The following is an 18,208-nucleotide window of genomic DNA, read 5'->3' on the forward strand; positions in this document are numbered from 1 at the left end:
CTTTAAATTGTCAAGTTCGGCTAGTCACTGTCCATTTCTTGCTAGAAGCTGGTTACTGTTCAAAGTGGTGATCTGGACTCTCATTTTTATGCATCGTTGGTGAATCTACTATAGGAGCGGTCTGCTGGTTGTAGTTGCTGACTTGGCGTGCCAGTATCATGGACCAGTAATATTGACTCTTGTTTGTAGAGTTTGGATTTCAAATGGAATGTGAAATGTGTGTACTTAACTGAAGGAATTGAAACTTCTAGCAGCCGTTGGTGTTTGCCTGTTCTAGCAGTCTGGAGTACTTTTATTTAAGAGGGCAAGAGCATGGCCTTGGTGCTTGCCTGTTCTTGGTGATATGTTCTGGCATACATTTGTTTTCTTCTTGGTGCTTGTGCGCAATATGTATAATCTGCGCCAGTGCATCACATCAGTATACAGAAGTGAGCGACTGAGGTGACTCGTTCTGATTTTATTTTTTTGTAGCCACGACGGGTGGTCTGGTCCTGGCGTAAAAACCGGAACGGGAAGAAATACGCTGGTTACAGGCTGCAATTTTGGCCCATCTGGATCATGCCACTCGTCTGAACTTTTGAAGAGAGGCCGACGCAGCCCAGAGCCCACAGTTGCGGCAGCCCGAGCACGCAGCTGCAACCAACCAATCAGAATCGAGGAACACCCACGCCACGGATCGCTGCCCACGATCCGCGTGCCTCAGCCGAAACCAAATCCTCACCATCCATGGCTCGCAGATCCAACGCTCGAAACTCGCCTCTCCCGAAACACAGAGCGCCGAAAGAGCGGAAAATTCCCCGGACTCGCGCCCACCGGCCGCCCCCTCTCGTTAAAAGGAGCCCCGAATCCTTCCCTTGTTCCTCATTCCACTCCCCAAATCTCCCGAGCAATCCTCTCTCCGCGCCCACGCAGCAAGCCCGCCACTCCCGATGGCCCGCACGAAGCAGACGGCGAGGAAGTCCACCGGCGGCAAGGCGCCGCGCAAGCAGCTGGCCACCAAGGCGGCTCGCAAGTCCGCCCCGGCCACCGGCGGCGTGAAGAAGCCGCACCGCTTCCGCCCCGGCACCGTCGCGCTCCGGGAGATCCGCAAGTACCAGAAGAGCACCGAGCTGCTCATCCGCAAGCTGCCCTTCCAGCGCCTGGTGCGGGAGATCGCGCAGGACTTCAAGACCGACCTCCGCTTCCAGAGCTCCGCCGTCTCCGCGCTGCAGGAGGCTGCCGAGGCCTACCTCGTCGGGCTCTTCGAGGACACCAACCTCTGCGCCATCCACGCCAAGCGCGTCACCATCATGCCCAAGGACATCCAGCTCGCCCGCCGCATCCGTGGCGAGAGGGCCTAGTATGCTTCCTAGAATCCTAGTGTCTGATCTGTTCTCGAGGTGTAGAGATGTGTTAGTTTCTTATCAGCCCGTGTCTGTGGTAGTAAGGTTCCTTCATGGTTGCGTTATGGTGTGGTGTATGTGATGGTACCATCTTGTTATCATCATCAATGAGAAGTTAGCAATCTGATTTCAACATGCCTGCTTGTTCGTCTGGTTTATCGATGGATTTAGCCCTCAACGTTTTGGCAGCATTTGCTGCTAAAGGTGCCACTGAATTTGATGAACATGACGCTCATATGCCCCAGTTCAGTTCAATCTGAAACTGCTCACCTTGTATAATTCGAGTCCTGTTTCCTAATGTCCTTGCTCTGTCAATTCCTTTTTTTCCCTTCTAATCTTTACTCTCAATTGTTGTGTGGAAAGGAACATAGTGGATTGGATAACTGCCTCTTTAGCTATTTGTTGCCGGAGGTTGTCCCATAAACAAGTGTAGGGATCTGTACTCTTTTTGGTGTGTATCCATGGAAGCTCTTTGTCGAAAAAATCCATGGAAGCTATGAAATTCTGGCGGTTCTAAGTGTAACCGCTTTTGCAGTATCATGTGATGTTTTATTTACTCCTGTGTTTGTGGGTTTTGGACTCCAAATGGAATGGTAAATATCTGCACTCTGTTGAAGAATTAGTAAACTTTGTGACTCGACACTGTAGTTTAAATATAATTTTGAATCTGAGATAGCTGTAATCAGTGTAATTGTGTCTTGTAATAGGCATTTGGTAGTAGTAGCACATAAAAAAAATCAACTATAGCATCTTATATAGACTGAATTATTTCCAGTATTTGTTACTCTTCTGCACCAAATTGTGTCCAGTCTTCAGCTTGGGTTGTTTGTTGTCTCAGGTTAGCTGCATCACTTAGCAATGTTTTCTTATCAGCTTCCTTGTTCATCCACCAGGCCATTAGTATGATAAATTCTCTAGTATCCATCACAGCATCACTCAAGCGTGAAGAAGTCTTAATTCTCTAGTAATATTTTGATAATGGTAGAATGCAGTGAGGACTTGATGGCAAATGAAGACGTTTGCATCATGGAGTTTGTTGACAAGAGCTCCATACCGACTACTATCAGGTTTGAGGAGACTCGTCATCATATTCCCAGTTATATATAATCACTATTATAACAGTGACAGTTTCCTCCCTCAAATTGCTTGGGTTTAGGCGAACAAAGTTTGCAGGGAACTCTAGTGCATAACCATTTCTTCCACTATGTCTTACTGCAATGTATTCAGTTTATCTACAAAGTTTATATATCTCAGCTCATACAACTGAACCAAATATAAACATATCAGCATTAGATGCCCAATATTGAAAAAACTAAATGATCTATCAGATGCTGAACATTTTCTACCTATTAAGATGACACCAAGCTAATTGCTATTTACTCTGGTTTAAACTTTCAGGTATGGTTTAGTCAACGCGCAATTACATTTTGTATTTCGACAATTCTCCAAGTTGTGCATGCCGTGATCCTGTCGGTTGCAGCAGAGTATTTCAGATCAGAATTACACTATTTATCTTCTCTTTTAGATGGAAAACAGGCGAAGTATGCTAATATTTCTAACTTTGACATTCTCGAGTGCAGCCTCTTTCCAGAGCCCTCTGCTCAGCAAGGGTGAGTTGCTGGCTAATTTTTTGTCAAAATACGTGAGACAGATGCCATTCAGAGATTAAGCAACACATGACGGCTTCACTACCCCCCTTATGAAGAAACTGGTCGGCATTTGATAAGTGACCTGTCGAGTTTACGAGGCTTTGCTTCTTGTAGTTGGCTTGCCATGATACTCAACAGAACACACTTTTTAAGGACACGTGTAGCTGTAAATTCCTCATTGATGGGAGTAATCTTACTGCACAAAAATAGATACAGTAGATGATTTAAACCCTTCGTTCATCTATTTACATCTTTAGGTATTACCAGAAAATATAGTAGTATTGTCTGCAGTCCTCCGTTTATATTTTAAGTGTTAGGCTCTTCGAGGACAACAACCTCTGCGCCATCCACGCCAAGCGTGTCACCATCATGCCCAAGGACATCCAGCTCGCCCGCCGCATCCGTGGCGATAGGGCCTAAGACTGCTTCGTAGCGTCTGATCTGGAAGTGTAGAAATGTTAGATTCGTCTTAGCGTGTGTTGCGTGGTGGAGTGATCTTTTATCGTGGTAGGAAGATTCCTCGTTCGTGCTATCATGGCTGTGTTGTGTTCTAGTGTATGCCTGATGTTACCCTCTTGTTATCTGATCTTAATTTTTTGCTTCGTGATGCCTTTCTTTGTTTGTAAACTTGAAATATCTACCAACAGTTTGAGTGTTATCCATATCCTTGATCGAATTTTCTGTGAACGTATATGCCTAAAGCCCCACGAAATGTCCCTTTGCTCCTTCAGTGTTCAGTTTGTTCCACCTCATGATTAGTAGGCTTAACCCCCTGATGTTTGCTAGGTACTGCAACAATGAAAGTTTATGAAATCTGTCTGCTTGTTTTCTACACTGTACGTCTGGTTCCTGACATAGAGCCCCACACTATGTCTTGTTATTCTTTTTTTTTTTGTTGAAATTATCTACACTGTCTTAATTTTCTACATTGTCTTGTTATTCTGAACCATTGCATTTGTTGAAATTATCAAAAGTTCAGTATTCATTTCTTTCTGTTGATATTACTTGGTTGTTGCATTTCTACTGAGATCATCTTTCGGCTTGCAGAGTTTGTGCTAGGAGTAGTAATTTAGCAAAGCTATGAGTCGCCTGGCAACTTGTCAAAGCAAGGCCTGCTAGTTTTGTATGCTTATGTCATTCAATCTTTGGAAGACACCATTTTTCCTCTCCTGAACAAGTAAAAATAAGACTATGGCTCTATTTTTCTGACTATAAACTGTAGTATAATTGGCATATTCAATTGTGAAACTTGTCTTTGATAATCCTCATTCTCATCAGAAGAAAGTCTCTATTTTTTAGATACATCTGAACAATCGCTTGATAAATGACAGTATGGTGCGTCCAGATATCATGTGTTGACTAAACTAATAGCCGTTCAAATCAGCCATCCATACAACAGTCCTTTTTTTAAAAGACCCAGCAAATTGCTGGCGTTTCATTGATTGAGCAGAGGAGAGCGACAAAATGTTGTTGATCAAGTGATCAATGGGATGCAAGAAAAATTACAGTGATACAACAGTCCTTCCAAACCCATATATTTGTATCATTTCAGAACCAAAAAGGAAACCTTATGTAATACTGCAGAACTGTAAAAGTATTAAGTGGTGCCATTTCCCCCCTTTTTTTGCAAGCACTTGTTGGGGATTAATGATTGATGACTAGTAGTATACAGCAGCTGTTGCATTATGTATGCCTGAAGAGCGATGGCTACTGGAGTAACTAAACATCAGCTCAACTGCTGCCGTTGCGTTTCTTATTGCTCCAAGGTTATTTGTTTCGGAAATGTTCTCTATCTCTTAATGCAACTGGAGTATCTAGCAAACATCAGCTCAACTGCCGCCGTTGCATTTCTTATTGCTCCAAGGTTATCTGTTTCTGTTCCCTTTAATGCAACTTTGCTGTGAAAACCGCATTATTCAGAGCTCCGCCGTCTCCGTGCTGCAGTAGGGCGCCGAGGCCTACCTCGTCGGCCTCATCAGGGACACACCTTTGTGCCATCCGTGGTGAGAGGGCATCCTAGGTTGCTTCCTGCTTCCTAGTTTCTGACCTGAAGGTGTAGAGATGTGCTAGTTTCTTCTTATTAGCCTGTGGTCCGTGGTAGTAAGATTCCTCGTTTGGGCTGTGATGCAGCATCTGATTAATGTTACCATCTTGTGATCATCATCAATGGGAAGTTACCAATCTGATCTTAAACATCACTGCTTGTTTTTACGATTTCAGCAAACGGTTTGGATTATCCCAATGGTTAGATTTCTCGCTGAAAAGGTTTTCAAAACTGCTTCTCTTTCAGCTTCAGTGATCTCGGCTATGTCAATTTTTAGCACTTCGTTTGCTGGAATTAGTTGGTGCCACTGTATCTGACGAACCTGATTTCCATATGCTCCAGCTCAGTTCAATGTGCCCCCCGCTGACAGTGTGATCTTACTGATGTTGCTCCAAACCATTTCATGACCGTGATATTGCCCTTGCAAAGCTTTTGGACAGTTCTTCTATTTTCAATGTATACAGTCAAGTGATCCGAGCAAACCTTGCCACCCTCTTGCTTTCAAGATTGCCAATAGCCTCTTAGTATCTGCCACAGTTGGTTCTCTTAGATACTAAGGTCCAAACACCTCGATCACGACAATTGCAAACCTGACCATATCATTTTCGCATGTGCTCTCGGACATTCGTAGATACTCATCCCATGAATCAGCAATTGTGCCATAGGAAAGCATCTACAGTGCGATCGTGCATTTCTGATAACCAGAGAACCCAATCCTTCCCACAACATCCTTTTTCAAGATGTAGTCATCAAAGGATCGGACACTATGGTAATGCTGGTCGAAGACATTTCGCGCATACGAAATCGCCGGCGAAAATTGTCCGCGAAGTGGGCATCAGGGGCAAAGTAGTCGGTCCATGACCATCAAATGGTCGTGCGCCGGTTGTTATTGAGCACTCGATGACCCTTGATCGATCCCTTGAAATTGAGAGCATGCTCCTCCGCACGCTTCGCGTCTGCAAGCACCGCCTACATCATCGCCTTCTCATGCGTGTAGTCCTCCTCGTCGGACGAGCCGGACAAGGAGAAGCGGCATGGAGCCCGGGTGTACCGTTGGAGGTGATGGCCTAGTCGGACTCCCGCAAAGCCCCCCCCCCCCCCCCCCCTCCCCACTTTGTCTCGTGTTTGCCGAAAAAGTACGTCCAGGCCACTCGACGGACCGATACAGGTGTTGGATGGTTTTCGTGGTCCGGACCGTGCAGTCCGGACAGTTGTGAGCGATTTGAGGGTCCGCTTTGGAGATGCCCTAACTATAGCCATTATTTTTTTGTATTGCACAATCTGCCTAACATGGTTACAATCCCTCGCCTTATTAGATCATATAGGCTGATGATAATAGTTACTTTTATATACGGTTGAATCGCTGATTATTTGCTCTTGCTATGTTGATGTGTATTTGTAGATGTATACTCATCTTTTTTAGACTAAATCTGTTGTGTCATGCACTCCTGCTGAGAGAGAACAAAACAAATGATGTGCATTAGATGGTAGAAAATTAGAAAGGGATGGGAAGCATGACACATGTGGTAAGCAATCCAAACTATTCAAAAAGGAATGAGAAGCATGTGTGAACTTGGTGTTGCATGGTTATTGCTTACCTAGACGAAGGTATATAACCAAATGCTACTTGTGAATTATGGATGAACTGAATAGTGTGAATACTGATTATCAGTATACATATAGAGCTTTCACTAGCATTCTTTTTTACTTTTGTAATGCCATCGAGTATCTCAAGAGTTGCCACTGGTATATCATATTATCTCTAACCTGTAACTCTTGCGCAAGAGAATATGAAGGGGCAGGTTGTTGTCCCAGCACAATTATAATGAGTTGGAACTTCCAACATAAAACAAAAACATTCTTATATTGTAGCCATCAAAGTTACATCGTTCACAGGCAAAATTTGCATGTCCCATTTAGTGGGAGAAATAGGGTACAGGCAGAAAGTGAAATCTAGATTCATACGACGCTACATTGGATAGAGGATGGTCTTGCCACCAACATGGTATCTTTCACAGAGCTTTTTTAATGTACCCACTGAGTGCTGCATTGAGTTCAGTTTGGTATCCATGAACATGGCCTGCAAACACGGTGCTTCTCTTTAGTCTACGTTTTCAGAATCTACATATTTGTTAAACATATGCTCGACAAAATAACATATTCGAAAATTGTGTTATACCTTGTAGTTGTCACCATACTTCTCTATTAATCTGCCAATACATAGTAGTTGAATTTTAGTCAGTGGCTCCAAAGGTGCAGATTTGCCATCCCTCCTTTTCTTCCCAAGTGCAGATTTTAGATCTACATTGCATAGAATAAATTCTATGAGATCGTACACAAGTACATCATCACTCTTACTGTCTACAATATACGTAATACTGTTTGTAAACTGAAATACAAATATATGCACCGTAACATATGCCCTCTTATGCGATGAAACAACTCAAAGAAATATAACAGTAACATTTTAATTACTATACTATGACAATAAATAAATTTACCTCAGGTGCTAAACAAAGAACACAAAAAATTATATCCATTGAGTAACAAACAAAATGTCCTGCTAGCCAAGCAAGAACTCACTGTATTAATCCATTGAGTTGATAACATAATGTCTTGCTGTCATAACAAAGCTATTGCCATGACAGAACATTGCTAGGTACATTTCATAGCTTCTTAGGACATTATCTTTTGATATTGGCGGCAGAAAAGAAAGAGAACTTCTTTTAAATATGTAAAGACTTATTGTCAAATAGAACATTCAAAATAAGCATTTCATAGCCTTCAGAGAGCATGCTAAAAGCAGTGCATTTCAATTGGTCTTAAGTATACACTAATATCAATACTTGCTGGGGCTTGGATATTAACAAACCATCTCACCAGGAAAAAAACTTGACAGGCCTTGTCTTTCACAGCGTACTCAATTTTTGAAAACAAACACAATTGTGACTTGGATTTTTAGTATTCTGTGGCTTTGGAACATCTAAGGGAACCATAATTTTTTATAAAAAAATGGAGCACCAGTTGAGTGTTTTTTGTTTCTTGATTGATGGGACTTATCCTGCTGTTACCATTGGGCAATGGTTTTTCTTTCAAAATCATGTTAATCTTTTGGAGAACTTGCCATCATGCCAATTGTTACACTCTATGCGACAGTAAGCTACCGAGTGTATGGGATGTTCTGAGAAGACAGTGGCGCAAGATGATGCATGCTTTGAGTAGCGAGGATGGATGAGAAAACCAAGATGAGGAAACAGTAGTATTATTGCTTACTCAAAAGGCCTCTTCTCTTTTTGCAGTTAACTAACTAGGAGAAAGATTTCTTGCATCAGAGCACATGTGCCCTCTGAATTTTCAAAAATTCAAAAAAGGGCCTACAAAACTAAATAATCCCAGAAATAAATCTGGGATGTAGATATTAGAATGAATTATGTATCAGCATACTTTCTTGAGAAAATGTATTGATCAGTGGTCTGCATAAAACATACAAGACTGAGGAGCCCAAAAATGTATCTTTTGAAACTCTCAATTAGTTGCATACTTCTGCACAGGCTAGAATTCAAAAAACAAGCATGGAACCTGAAATCAGAATATAATTGTTCAGCCATCTTCATGTGTAAATGTTCTGTTTTTTTAGGAAGAAGTAAAAATATTTTCTGAGCCGGAAGGATGTGATCCAAGATCACTTAGTTTATACTGTAGGAGCATATGACTTCTAACTTGTTGACTACAACTCTGTTCTTCCTCACATACCCCAGTACTAAGTTGAATCAGAAACCAACTACTGCAGCTACTGAGCTTCCGCTGCTTCCTGAACTTTAGAAGCAGTGTTTGTATTGCCAGCCACAGCAAACTGTTTACTGCCGTAATACCTTGCATCTTTCTATATAAATTTCCTCAAATGACACCAACACTTAAGCATAAAGCTCAGAATATACTATGAATAAGAAATTGAAACAGAAACCCAAATCTAGGAGCTGTTGAAAGCAGTTCCAATTCAAATTATATTTGAATATATTGTGTCTTCACAAAGTAGTAATTTCTTCTTTTGAAAATTTGATAGATAGTATGCTAACCATAGTATCAATTCTTGATCCAACAACATGACTGATAACATATCACAAATTATGTAAGTCAAAAGCCAGGTGAACTTCTCTTTTGTCCATAAAACAGCTACTACCATGACCTTTACTGCTATTTCAGCAAAAGAAAAAAACATTCCGTTGGAAGCATACTGTTGGAGAACAAATTAATATTTATCAAAACTCCAAGTTATGTCAGGAGTAAAAGAAAGATTGAACACAAACATCTCCAAGCAAACCATCGAACCTACAACTTCGATGAGAAACTCCAAGTTATACCAAGGGTAAAAGAAAGATTTTACACAAACATCTCCAAGCAAACCAGCGAACCTAAAACTTGGATGAGAAATGTGTTGGACGGACTTGGTTTACACACTGTTCATTTCATTGCTCTGGCAGCTCAACGGATTACTCACAGCACAAAGGAAATCACGTCTAGAGGCAAACCATCTGCATATGCCCAAACATAAATGAACAACAAAAAATAAGAGCTAAATCAACACATGTGATTGACAAATCGCATTATGCCATGCCAATTGATCCACCAAATTCGCACATTCACCAAAACTAATTAATACGGCACCTAAGATTCCCGTCAGTATAACCAAATTAGCGACATGTCCTGAAGAAACTGGGCATAAAACATAAATTCACCAGCTCGTGAGCCGGTCCAAGTTTATCAGACGGGGAGAAGGGACGGGAGACTGACCGTCGCACTCGAGGTCACTGCCGGTGTCGACGGGGCCGAACTCGTCGACGGGGGCCCGCAAGGCGTCGACGTCGGGCGCCTGCAGCGAGGCGCTCTGGACGAGGCCTCGCGTGCCGCGGGAGTGGGCGCCGAGCAGGTTGGGGTTGGCGACGACCCCGAAAGCGGAGTAGTTCTTCACGACGCTGCCCTCCGCGTCCCAGCTCGGCACGTGGCCGCCGGCCTCTGCGGCGGCGGCGGCGGCGAGCGCCTCGGGCAGGTCGAAGGCCGGCTTGAACTCGCGCGGCTTCTTGCGCGGCAACCCCACGCGCACCTTGGTGCGGGTTCGCTTGAACTTGCGCCGCGACCCTCCCATCGGCGCTGCTACTACGGTTTCGGGAGGAGGGGTTAGCTAGCTAGGGTTTTTGTGAGAGGGCAGCGGAGAGAGAGGGGCGACCCGACGAGGAAGAAAGTTCTTTTATGGGCCTTCGGGAGAAAAGCAAAATAGGCCCGTTAACTCACTTGCTGGCCTTTGCATCGGCGGGGTGGCGTGGGCGCCCTTTAAACACGGGAACATATTATACGTGTTACCTTCAAGAAAGCGGATTTTATTTCAATGCCCTCTACCGAGTACCTTTTTTTTCGTTTGGACATCGAGCAGCTCACTGGGACTATCCGGCTTCCAGTGTGGTCTCTGAATGTCCATCATTAGCAAGTACTATTTCCTCTCTGCACTGGCATAACTTCCAGCTAGAGACGTCTTGCTGATGGCGATACATTCGACGAGAAATTTAAGATGTACTATCACAGAGCAAGTCACCAAGAGTAAACAGGTAAGACAACATATCATATGAATCTGAATGTGACTTGACATGCAACAAATAAAACCTTTAACTGTTTCGAAAGTGGTGCCCTGAGAAGGGACAGACAATTTAGTAGTAAAAAAAATACGAAAGGGTGAAGCATCTATGCCAAAATCTTCAGTATATGAGATTGTTACATCCTTCGCAATAACTACTAAGATTAGGTCTCTCGCATACTTTATTTTGACAATTTGGTGTGAAAGAGGATGGTCAAGTCGTAACAAGGAGAAGGAGTCAAGGAGTTGTGCAGCGGGGCGGAGATGGTCAGGTCGAGCACAGTGAGTTTGATGAAGATGTGTGATGCTGCGAGGAGACCAATAGAAGGAGAATGAAAATGCAACTTCGTCTTCAAGTGCTGCTGGTGACTCTGGCTCTATGATGCTGCGATTTAGCCTGTGTTGGCTTTTGGCTGTAATAGACTTTAGTGTTTGGTGTGTCTGATGAACTATGGTGCTGTCAGGTTTTCGCCCCATGGCGTTCGTTTCGATGTCGGGCGAACGCGGTGGGTTTCCTGGCAGTGCTCGAACTCGTTGTGCCTCTTTCCCACCCCCTGTCATGTTCTTGGAACTTTGTATTTTCATTCATTTGCAATGGAAAGGGGTCATGCCTGGTTCGAAAAAAAAAGAGAATGGTCAAGTTTCCACTCCATGAAGCTCTGGCTCCACCCTCCACATTCGTCGGTTGGATAAGAACTCACTTCGCCGTGCTATTAGATCATCATGGCGATCCATATGGCAAACAATTCGATGCGTGAAACCGGGCATGACTTCAATCTAGCCATTTCCTCCAACATTTAAAGATACACAATATTGCAGGCTACAACTTGACCATCTGCCTAACACTTAAAATATAAACAGAGGACTGCAGGCAATACTGTATTGTCTGAATAATACCTAAAGCTGTAAATAAAGGAATGAAGGGTCTAAATTATCTACTGTATCTATATTCGTGCAGTAAGATTACTCCCATAAATGAGGAATTTACAGCTACACATGTCCTTAAAAAGTGTGTTCTGTTGAGTGTCATGGCAAGCCAACTACAAGAAGCAAAGCCCCGTAAACTCGACAGGTCACTTATCAAATGCGGACCAGTTTGTTCATAAGGTGGGTGAAGCAGACAGATGTTGCTTAATCTCTGAATGGCGTCTGTCTAACATACTTTGACAAAAAAATTAACCAGCAACTCAACCTTGCTGAGCAGAGGGCTCCTCAAAGATCCTGCACTCCAGAATGTTAAAGTTATTAGAAACATAAACATACTTCATCCGTTTTTCCTCTAAAACAGAAGAAAAATAGTGTACTTCTGATCTGAAATACCCTGCTGCAATCAACAGGATCATGGCATGAACAACTCGGAGAACTGTCGAAGTACAAAATATAATTGCACGTTGACTAAACCATACCTGAAAGTTTAAACTTGAGCAAATAGCAATTAGTTTAGTGTTTTCTAAATAGGTAAGAGAATGTTCTGCGTCTGATAGATCATTTGTTTTTTTTCAGTCTTGGGAATCTAATGCTGATATATTTATATTTGGTTCAGTTGTAATGAGCTGAGATATATAAATTTTGTAAGTAAACTGAATACATTGCAGTAAGACATAATGGAAAAAATGGTTATGCACTAGAGTCCCTGCAAATTTTGTTTGACGAACTGGATGCGAGCAATTTGAGGGACTAAAATGCCACTGTTATTATAGTGATTACATATAACAGTGACTACGATGACGAGTCTCCTCGAACCTGATAGTAGTCAGTATGGAGCTCTTGGCAACAAACTCCCTGATACAAACGTCTCCATTTGCCATCACTCACTGCATTCTACCATTGTAAAAATATTACTAGAGAATTAAGACTTCTTCACGCTTGAGTGATGCTGTGATGGATACTAGAGAATTTATAATACTAATGGCCTGGTGGATGGGACATGGAGAATATGCATGCAACAAGGAAGCTGATAAGAGCTGAGAAAGTGATGCAGCTAACCCGAGACAACAAACAACCCAAGCTGAAGGTTGGACACAATTTGGTGGAGAAGAGTAACAATTACTTGAAATAATTCAGTCTATATAAGATGCTATAGTTGATTTTTTTATGTGCTACTACTAACAAATGCCTATTACAAGACACAAGTACACTGATTACAGCTATCTCATATTCAAAATTATATTTAAACTAGTGTCAAGCCACAAAGTTTATTAATCCTTCAACAGAGTGCAGATATTTCCCATTCCATTTGGAGTCCAAAACCCACAAACACTATTGTACTTTGAACATGATACTGCAAAACCAGTTAGTACACTTAGAACAGCCAGAATTTCATAGCTTCCATGGATGCACACCAAATTGAGTACAGATCCTTACACTTGTTTATGGGACAACCTCTCCAGCAATAAATGGACAGAACATTTGAAAGCACACAATCCAATCCAATATGTTCCTTTCCATGCAAGAATTGAGAGTAACCATCAAAAGTGAAAAAATGGAATTGAGAGAGCAAGGGCATTAGGCAGCTGGACTCGAATTATACAAGGTGAGCATGGGCAGATTGAACTGAACTGGGGCATATGAACCTCAAGTTCATCAGATTCAGTGGCACGTTTACCAGCAAATGCTCCCAAAAGTTGAGGGTAAATCTGTCGGTAAACCAAAACGTTTACTTAGATCAGACAAACAAGTAGGCATGTTTAAAATCAGATTGCTAACTTCTCTTCTTTTTTTGCGGGAGATTGCTAACTTCTCACTGATGATGATAACAAGATGGTACCATCACATACATCACATCATAACACAACCGTCAAGGAACCTTACTACCACAGACACGGGCTAATAAGAAACTAACGCATCTCTACACCTCAAGACCATATCAGACACTAGGATTCTAGGAAGCAGTCTTAGGCCCTCTCGCCACGGATGCGGCGGGCGAGCTGGATGTCCTTGGGCATGATGGTGACGCGCTTGGCGTGGATGGCGCAGAGGTTGGTGTCCTCGAAGAGCCCGACGAGGTAGGCCTCGGCGGCCTCCTGCAGCGCGGAGACGGGAGTCAATTGCACAAAATCACCACATTTGTGGCTAGGTTTGCGGAAAACCACCAACTCGTTAATCCGTTGCAAAAAAATACCGCAAAATCACTTAAGTCGTTGCAAAAAGCACTGATCGGGTGATTTGGGCCGTTTAATCACTTTCTTACAAGTGGGCCCAGATTGTAAGGAATTGACTTAGCGGAAAAATTACACACACACCCCTAGATCTAAAAAACAAAAGCAATCAGACCCCTCCCCCCGCGCGTGTATGAGTTCTGCGTCGCCGGCGGCGTGGTCACGGCTGGCCTCTACCGCCTGCATGTCCAGCAGGTCGCCGGCCATCTTCCTGCCGCCGCTCATCCCGTCATGTTCGTCGAAGGAGGCGCGGTGCTCGTCGATGACTCGCTACGCCACCGCCCTTCTCGGAAGCCGCACTGGCCACCGCTTGGCGCCGCCGATGTCCAGCACACCGAGCACTGGCAGCTTCAGTGGAGAGGCGTCGGAGGCGGAGCTCGTCCACGTGGACGGCCGCGAAGCGGAGGAGGAGGCCCGTGGAGAGTCATTGGGGAGGTGGCGTGCGGAGGGGAGCTCAGGCCGGTTGAGGGAAACGATGTCGTGGGCCGTCAGGCTGTTGGGTTTCGTAGTAATTTCAAAAAAATTCCTACGCACACGCAAGATCATGTGATGCATAGCAACAAGAGGGGAGTGTTGTCTACGTACCCACGCAGACCGACTGCGGAAGCGATGACACAACGTAGAGGAAGTAGTCGTACGTCTTCACGATCCAACCGATCAAGCACCGAAACTACGGCACCTCCGAGTTCGAGCACACGTTCAGCTCGATGACGATCCCCGGACTACGATCCAGCAAAGCGTCGGGGAAGAGTTCCGTCAGCACGACGGCGTGGTGACGATCTTGATGTACTACAGCAGCAGGGCTTCGCCTAAACTCCGCTACAGTATTATCGAGGACTATGGTGGCAGGGGGCACCGCACACGGCTAAGGAATAGATCACGTGGATCAACTTGTGTGTTCTAGGGTGCCTCTGCCTCAGTATATAAAGGACTAGAGGGGGGGAGGCTGGCCGGCCATAGGAGGCGCGCCAGGAGAGTCCTACTCCCTCTGGGAGTAGGATTCCCCCCTCCCCAATCCTAGTTGGAATAGGATTCGCGGAGGGGGAAAAGAGAGAGAGGGGGCCGGCCACCTCTCCTAGTCCTAATAGGACTAGGGGAAGGGGGAGGCGCACAGCCCATGTAGGGCTGCCTCTTCTCTTTTCCACTAAGGCCCATCATGGCCCATTTAACTCCCGGGGGGGTCCGGTAACCTTCCCGGTACTCCGGTAAAATCCCGATTTCACCCGGAACACTTTCGATATCCAAACATAGGCTTCCAATATATCAATCTTTATGTCTCGACCATTTCGAGACTCCTCGTCATGTCCGTGATCACATCCGGGACTCCAAACAACCTTCGGTACATCAAAATGCATAAACTCATAATATAACTGTCATCGTAACCTTAAGCGTGCGGACCCTACGGGTTCGAGAACAATGTAGACATGACCGAGACACGTCTTCGGTCAATAACCAATAGCGGGACCTGGATGCCCATATTGGCTCCTACATATTCTACGAAGATCTTTATCGGTCAGACCGCATAACAACATACGTTGTTCCCTTTGTCATCGGTATGTTACTTGCCCGAGATTCGATCGTCGGTATTCCAATACCTAGTTCAATCTCGTTACCGGCAAGTCTCTTTACTCGTTCTGTAATACATCATCCCGCAACTAACTCATCTAGTTGCAATGCTTGCAAGGCTTAAGTGATGTGCATTACCGAGAGGGCCCAGAGATACCTCTCCGACAATCGGAGTGACAAATCCTAATCTCGAAATACGCCAACCCAACATCTACCTTTGGAGACACCTGTAATGCTCCTTTATAATCACCCAGTTACGTTGTGACGTTTGGTAGCACCCAAAGTGTTCCTTTGGCAAACGGGAGTTGCATAATCTCATAGTCATAGGAACATGTATAAGTCATGAAGAAAGCAATAGCAACATACTAAACGATCGGGTGCTAAGCTAATGGAATGGGTCATGTCAATCAGATCATTCAACTAATGATGTGACCTCGTTAATCAAATAACAACTCTTTGTTCATGGTTAGGAAACATAACCATCTTTGATTAACGAGCTAGTCAAGTAGAAGCATACTAGTGACACTCTGTTTGTCTATGTATTCACACATATATTATGTTTCCGGTTAATACAATTCTAGCATGAATAATAAACTTTTATCATGATATAAGGAAATAAATAATTACTTTATTATTGCCTCTAGGGCATATTTCCTTCACAGGCACTCCTCGGCGGCAGACGGATCGGCGATGTGGATCACCTGGCGAGAGACGAAGTAGAGGAGCAGCGCCGGCCCGTGCGCCGCCGCACGGCGTTCGCTATGGAGGTCCACCGGCATGCTCTCGCCGGCGAGCACCAGAAAGAATGGCGGCCGCGACCCCAAGCCGCGAGTGCCAAGGATGTGCTGGAGGAGAAGAATCCCAACAGACGGCAAGCAGAGCACCCTACCAAATGGCATGGCCGGGGGCGCCGCAGCTGCGCTTTGAGGCAGAGAAGACCCGGTCAAAATTGCTCTGGGCTGGTTGTTGTGCATATTAGGGAGTTGATTGCATTTATTTATTTATTTTAGGGGTGTGTATGTCAACGTTTTGCCATCTAAGCTCCTTACAATCTGGGCCCACTTGTAAGAAAGTGATTAAACGGCCCAAATCACCCGACCAGTGCTTTTTGCAACGACGGTGTTTTTTGCAACAGATTAACGAGTTGATGGTTTTCCGCAAACCTAGGCACAAATGTGGTAGTTCTGTGCAATTGACTCCGGAGACGGCGGAGCTCTGGAAGCGGAGATCGGTCTTGAAGTCCTGCGCGATCTCCCGCACCAGGCGCTGGAAGGGCAGCTTGCGGATGAGCAGCTCGGTGCTCTTCTGGTACTTGCGGATCTCCCGGAGCGCGACGGTGCCGGGGCGGAAGCGGTGCGGCTTCTTCACGCCGCCGGTGGCCGGGGCGGACTTGCGCGCTGCCTTGGTCGCCAGCTGCTTCCGCGCCGCCTTGCCGCCGGTGGACTTCCTCGCCGTCTGCTTCGTGCGGGCCATTGGGAGTGGAGGGTTTGCTACGTGGGCGCGGAGAGAGGATTGCTCGGGAGATTTGGGAGTGGAATGAGGAACAAGGAGGGATTCGGGGGCCGTTTTAAGGAGGGGAGACGGCGGGTGGGCGCGAGCTTGGGGAATTTTCCGCGCTCTGTGTTTCGGGAGGGGAGGAGAGGGGAGTTTCGAGCGTTGGATCTGCGAGGCGTGGATGGTGAGGATCTGGTTTCGGGAGAGGCACGCGGATCGTGGGGAGCGATCCGTGGCGTGGGTGTTACTCGACTCTGATTGCTTTGGGCTTGGGCTGCGTTGGCCTCTCTCTTCAGTTCAGACGAGTGGCGTGATGCCAGGACCGGACCAGCCGTCGTGCCTTTTTCTCAAGAAAAAAAAAGCGTCGTGCCTGCCTGGGATCCAGACTCAGTGTTCCTATGCTCCCAAAAAAAATCAGAACGAGTCACCTCACTGGCTCACTTCTGTATACTGAAGAAGAGGAAGACATGCATGCCAGGTTATATCGCCGAGGAGACGAGGCAAACACCAAGGCCGTGCCCTTGTCGTCTTAAAAGTACAGGCACATTTAGCAGCCGTCGTTGTTTTATTTGTTCATCAGGCATGTCAATTGACAGTTGTGCCGTATCTGGTCTTCCTGCTGCTTCAAAGCAAGTCCCCACTGCAACAACTTCCCTGCAAGATTCATCGTACTCCCTCCCTTCAGAATCGCATCTGTCATTCAGATAAATCGATACTCATAACTGATCCGGCAGATACCAAAAACGAAACAGGTAAAGGCACACAAAGCAACGAGGCTACATTTGCACCTCAGCCGCCAGGAGATGTCAACCGGGTCCCAATTAATCCCGTTTAAATCCACTATATAATCAAACAGTTTAAAATTTTGTTTTTTTTCTGGAAAAATGAACAATGAAGCTAAGGTAAAGCTAACTAAACGGGACTTGCGGACACCATTTATTTGCCATTTACATCCCCCCCACCACTCATCGTATGGCCGGAATATACAGGAAGACCATGTAATTATTTTTACGTGCATGTTTTATACGGTATATATGGTGAAGATTTTATCCTCCGCCTAAAAGAAGAAAAAACATTACCTGTCGTCTCTGATTCCTGTCTGTTTGCCAATGATATATCCATTGCCCTGTGGTACAATTATCTTTTTCTCTGTGGGCTGCATCAAGGGCATTAGCATCATTATATGTGATGCTATTTTTTCCTTTTAAATGTACTAGTTCAATCATTTGCAGTATCCACTAGCATTGCTTATAAACCTTCTGTCATACTGCACCTTTTTGTCGCTAATG

At 44.8% G+C, this 18,208-nt stretch overlaps 3 protein-coding genes across 3 annotated transcripts; 1 reads left to right on the forward strand and 2 right to left on the reverse strand.

The window, feature by feature from the left end:
* The first annotated feature begins 847 nt into the window (after window positions 1-847).
* On the forward strand, window positions 848-1,517 carry LOC125531088 (histone H3.2). The gene has a single exon (XM_048695495.2). The coding sequence runs from the start codon at window positions 930-932 to the stop codon at window positions 1,338-1,340; it is 411 nt and encodes a 136-aa protein (XP_048551452.2). The 5' UTR covers window positions 848-929; the 3' UTR covers window positions 1,341-1,517.
* Window positions 1,518-6,920: 5,403 nt separating this feature from the next.
* Window positions 6,921-10,320, reverse strand: LOC125531089 (nucleolar-like protein). The gene is made up of 3 exons (XM_048695496.2): window positions 9,867-10,320; window positions 7,255-7,376; window positions 6,921-7,155 (listed from the first exon to the last, which is right to left on the reverse strand). The coding sequence occupies exons 1-3, from the start codon at window positions 10,216-10,218 to the stop codon at window positions 7,045-7,047; spliced, it is 585 nt and encodes a 194-aa protein (XP_048551453.2). The 5' UTR covers window positions 10,219-10,320; the 3' UTR covers window positions 6,921-7,044.
* An 834-nt stretch (window positions 10,321-11,154) lies between these two features.
* On the reverse strand, window positions 11,155-16,973 carry LOC147991446 (histone H3.2-like). Its single transcript, XM_087522974.1, has 2 exons — window positions 16,672-16,973; window positions 11,155-13,773 (listed from the first exon to the last, which is right to left on the reverse strand). The coding sequence occupies exons 1-2, from the start codon at window positions 16,896-16,898 to the stop codon at window positions 13,596-13,598; spliced, it is 405 nt and encodes a 134-aa protein (XP_087379100.1). The 5' UTR covers window positions 16,899-16,973; the 3' UTR covers window positions 11,155-13,595.
* Between the last annotated feature and the right edge of the window lie 1,235 nt (window positions 16,974-18,208).

The sequence above is a fragment of the Triticum urartu genome, chromosome 1A (genome assembly GCF_056163025.1).
Source record: "Triticum urartu cultivar PI428250 chromosome 1A, HENAU_Tu73, whole genome shotgun sequence".
Lineage (NCBI taxonomy): Eukaryota > Viridiplantae > Streptophyta > Magnoliopsida > Poales > Poaceae > Triticum > Triticum urartu.

Bases quoted from the DNA above. Each gene is read 5' to 3' on its own strand.
- LOC125531088 (XM_048695495.2), top strand. From the start codon at position 930: ATGGCCCGCACGAAGCAGACGGCGAGGAAGTCCACCGGCGGCAAGGCG.
- LOC147991446 (XM_087522974.1), bottom strand. From the start codon at position 16,898: ATGGCCCGCACGAAGCAGACGGCGAGGAAGTCCACCGGCGGCAAGGCG. The intron at 13,774-16,671 runs GCAGGACTTCAA...CCGCAAACCTAG, and splicing joins CGCCTGGTGCGGGAGATCGC to CCACAAATGTGGTGATTTTG.
- LOC125531089 (XM_048695496.2), bottom strand. From the start codon at position 10,218: ATGGGAGGGTCGCGGCGCAAGTTCAAGCGAACCCGCACCAAGGTGCGC. The intron at 7,377-9,866 runs GTCAGTCTCCCG...TATGCAATGTAG, and splicing joins CAGTGACCTCGAGTGCGACG to ATCTAAAATCTGCACTTGGG. The intron at 7,156-7,254 runs GTATAACACAAT...CCGTGTTTGCAG, and splicing joins AGTATGGTGACAACTACAAG to GCCATGTTCATGGATACCAA.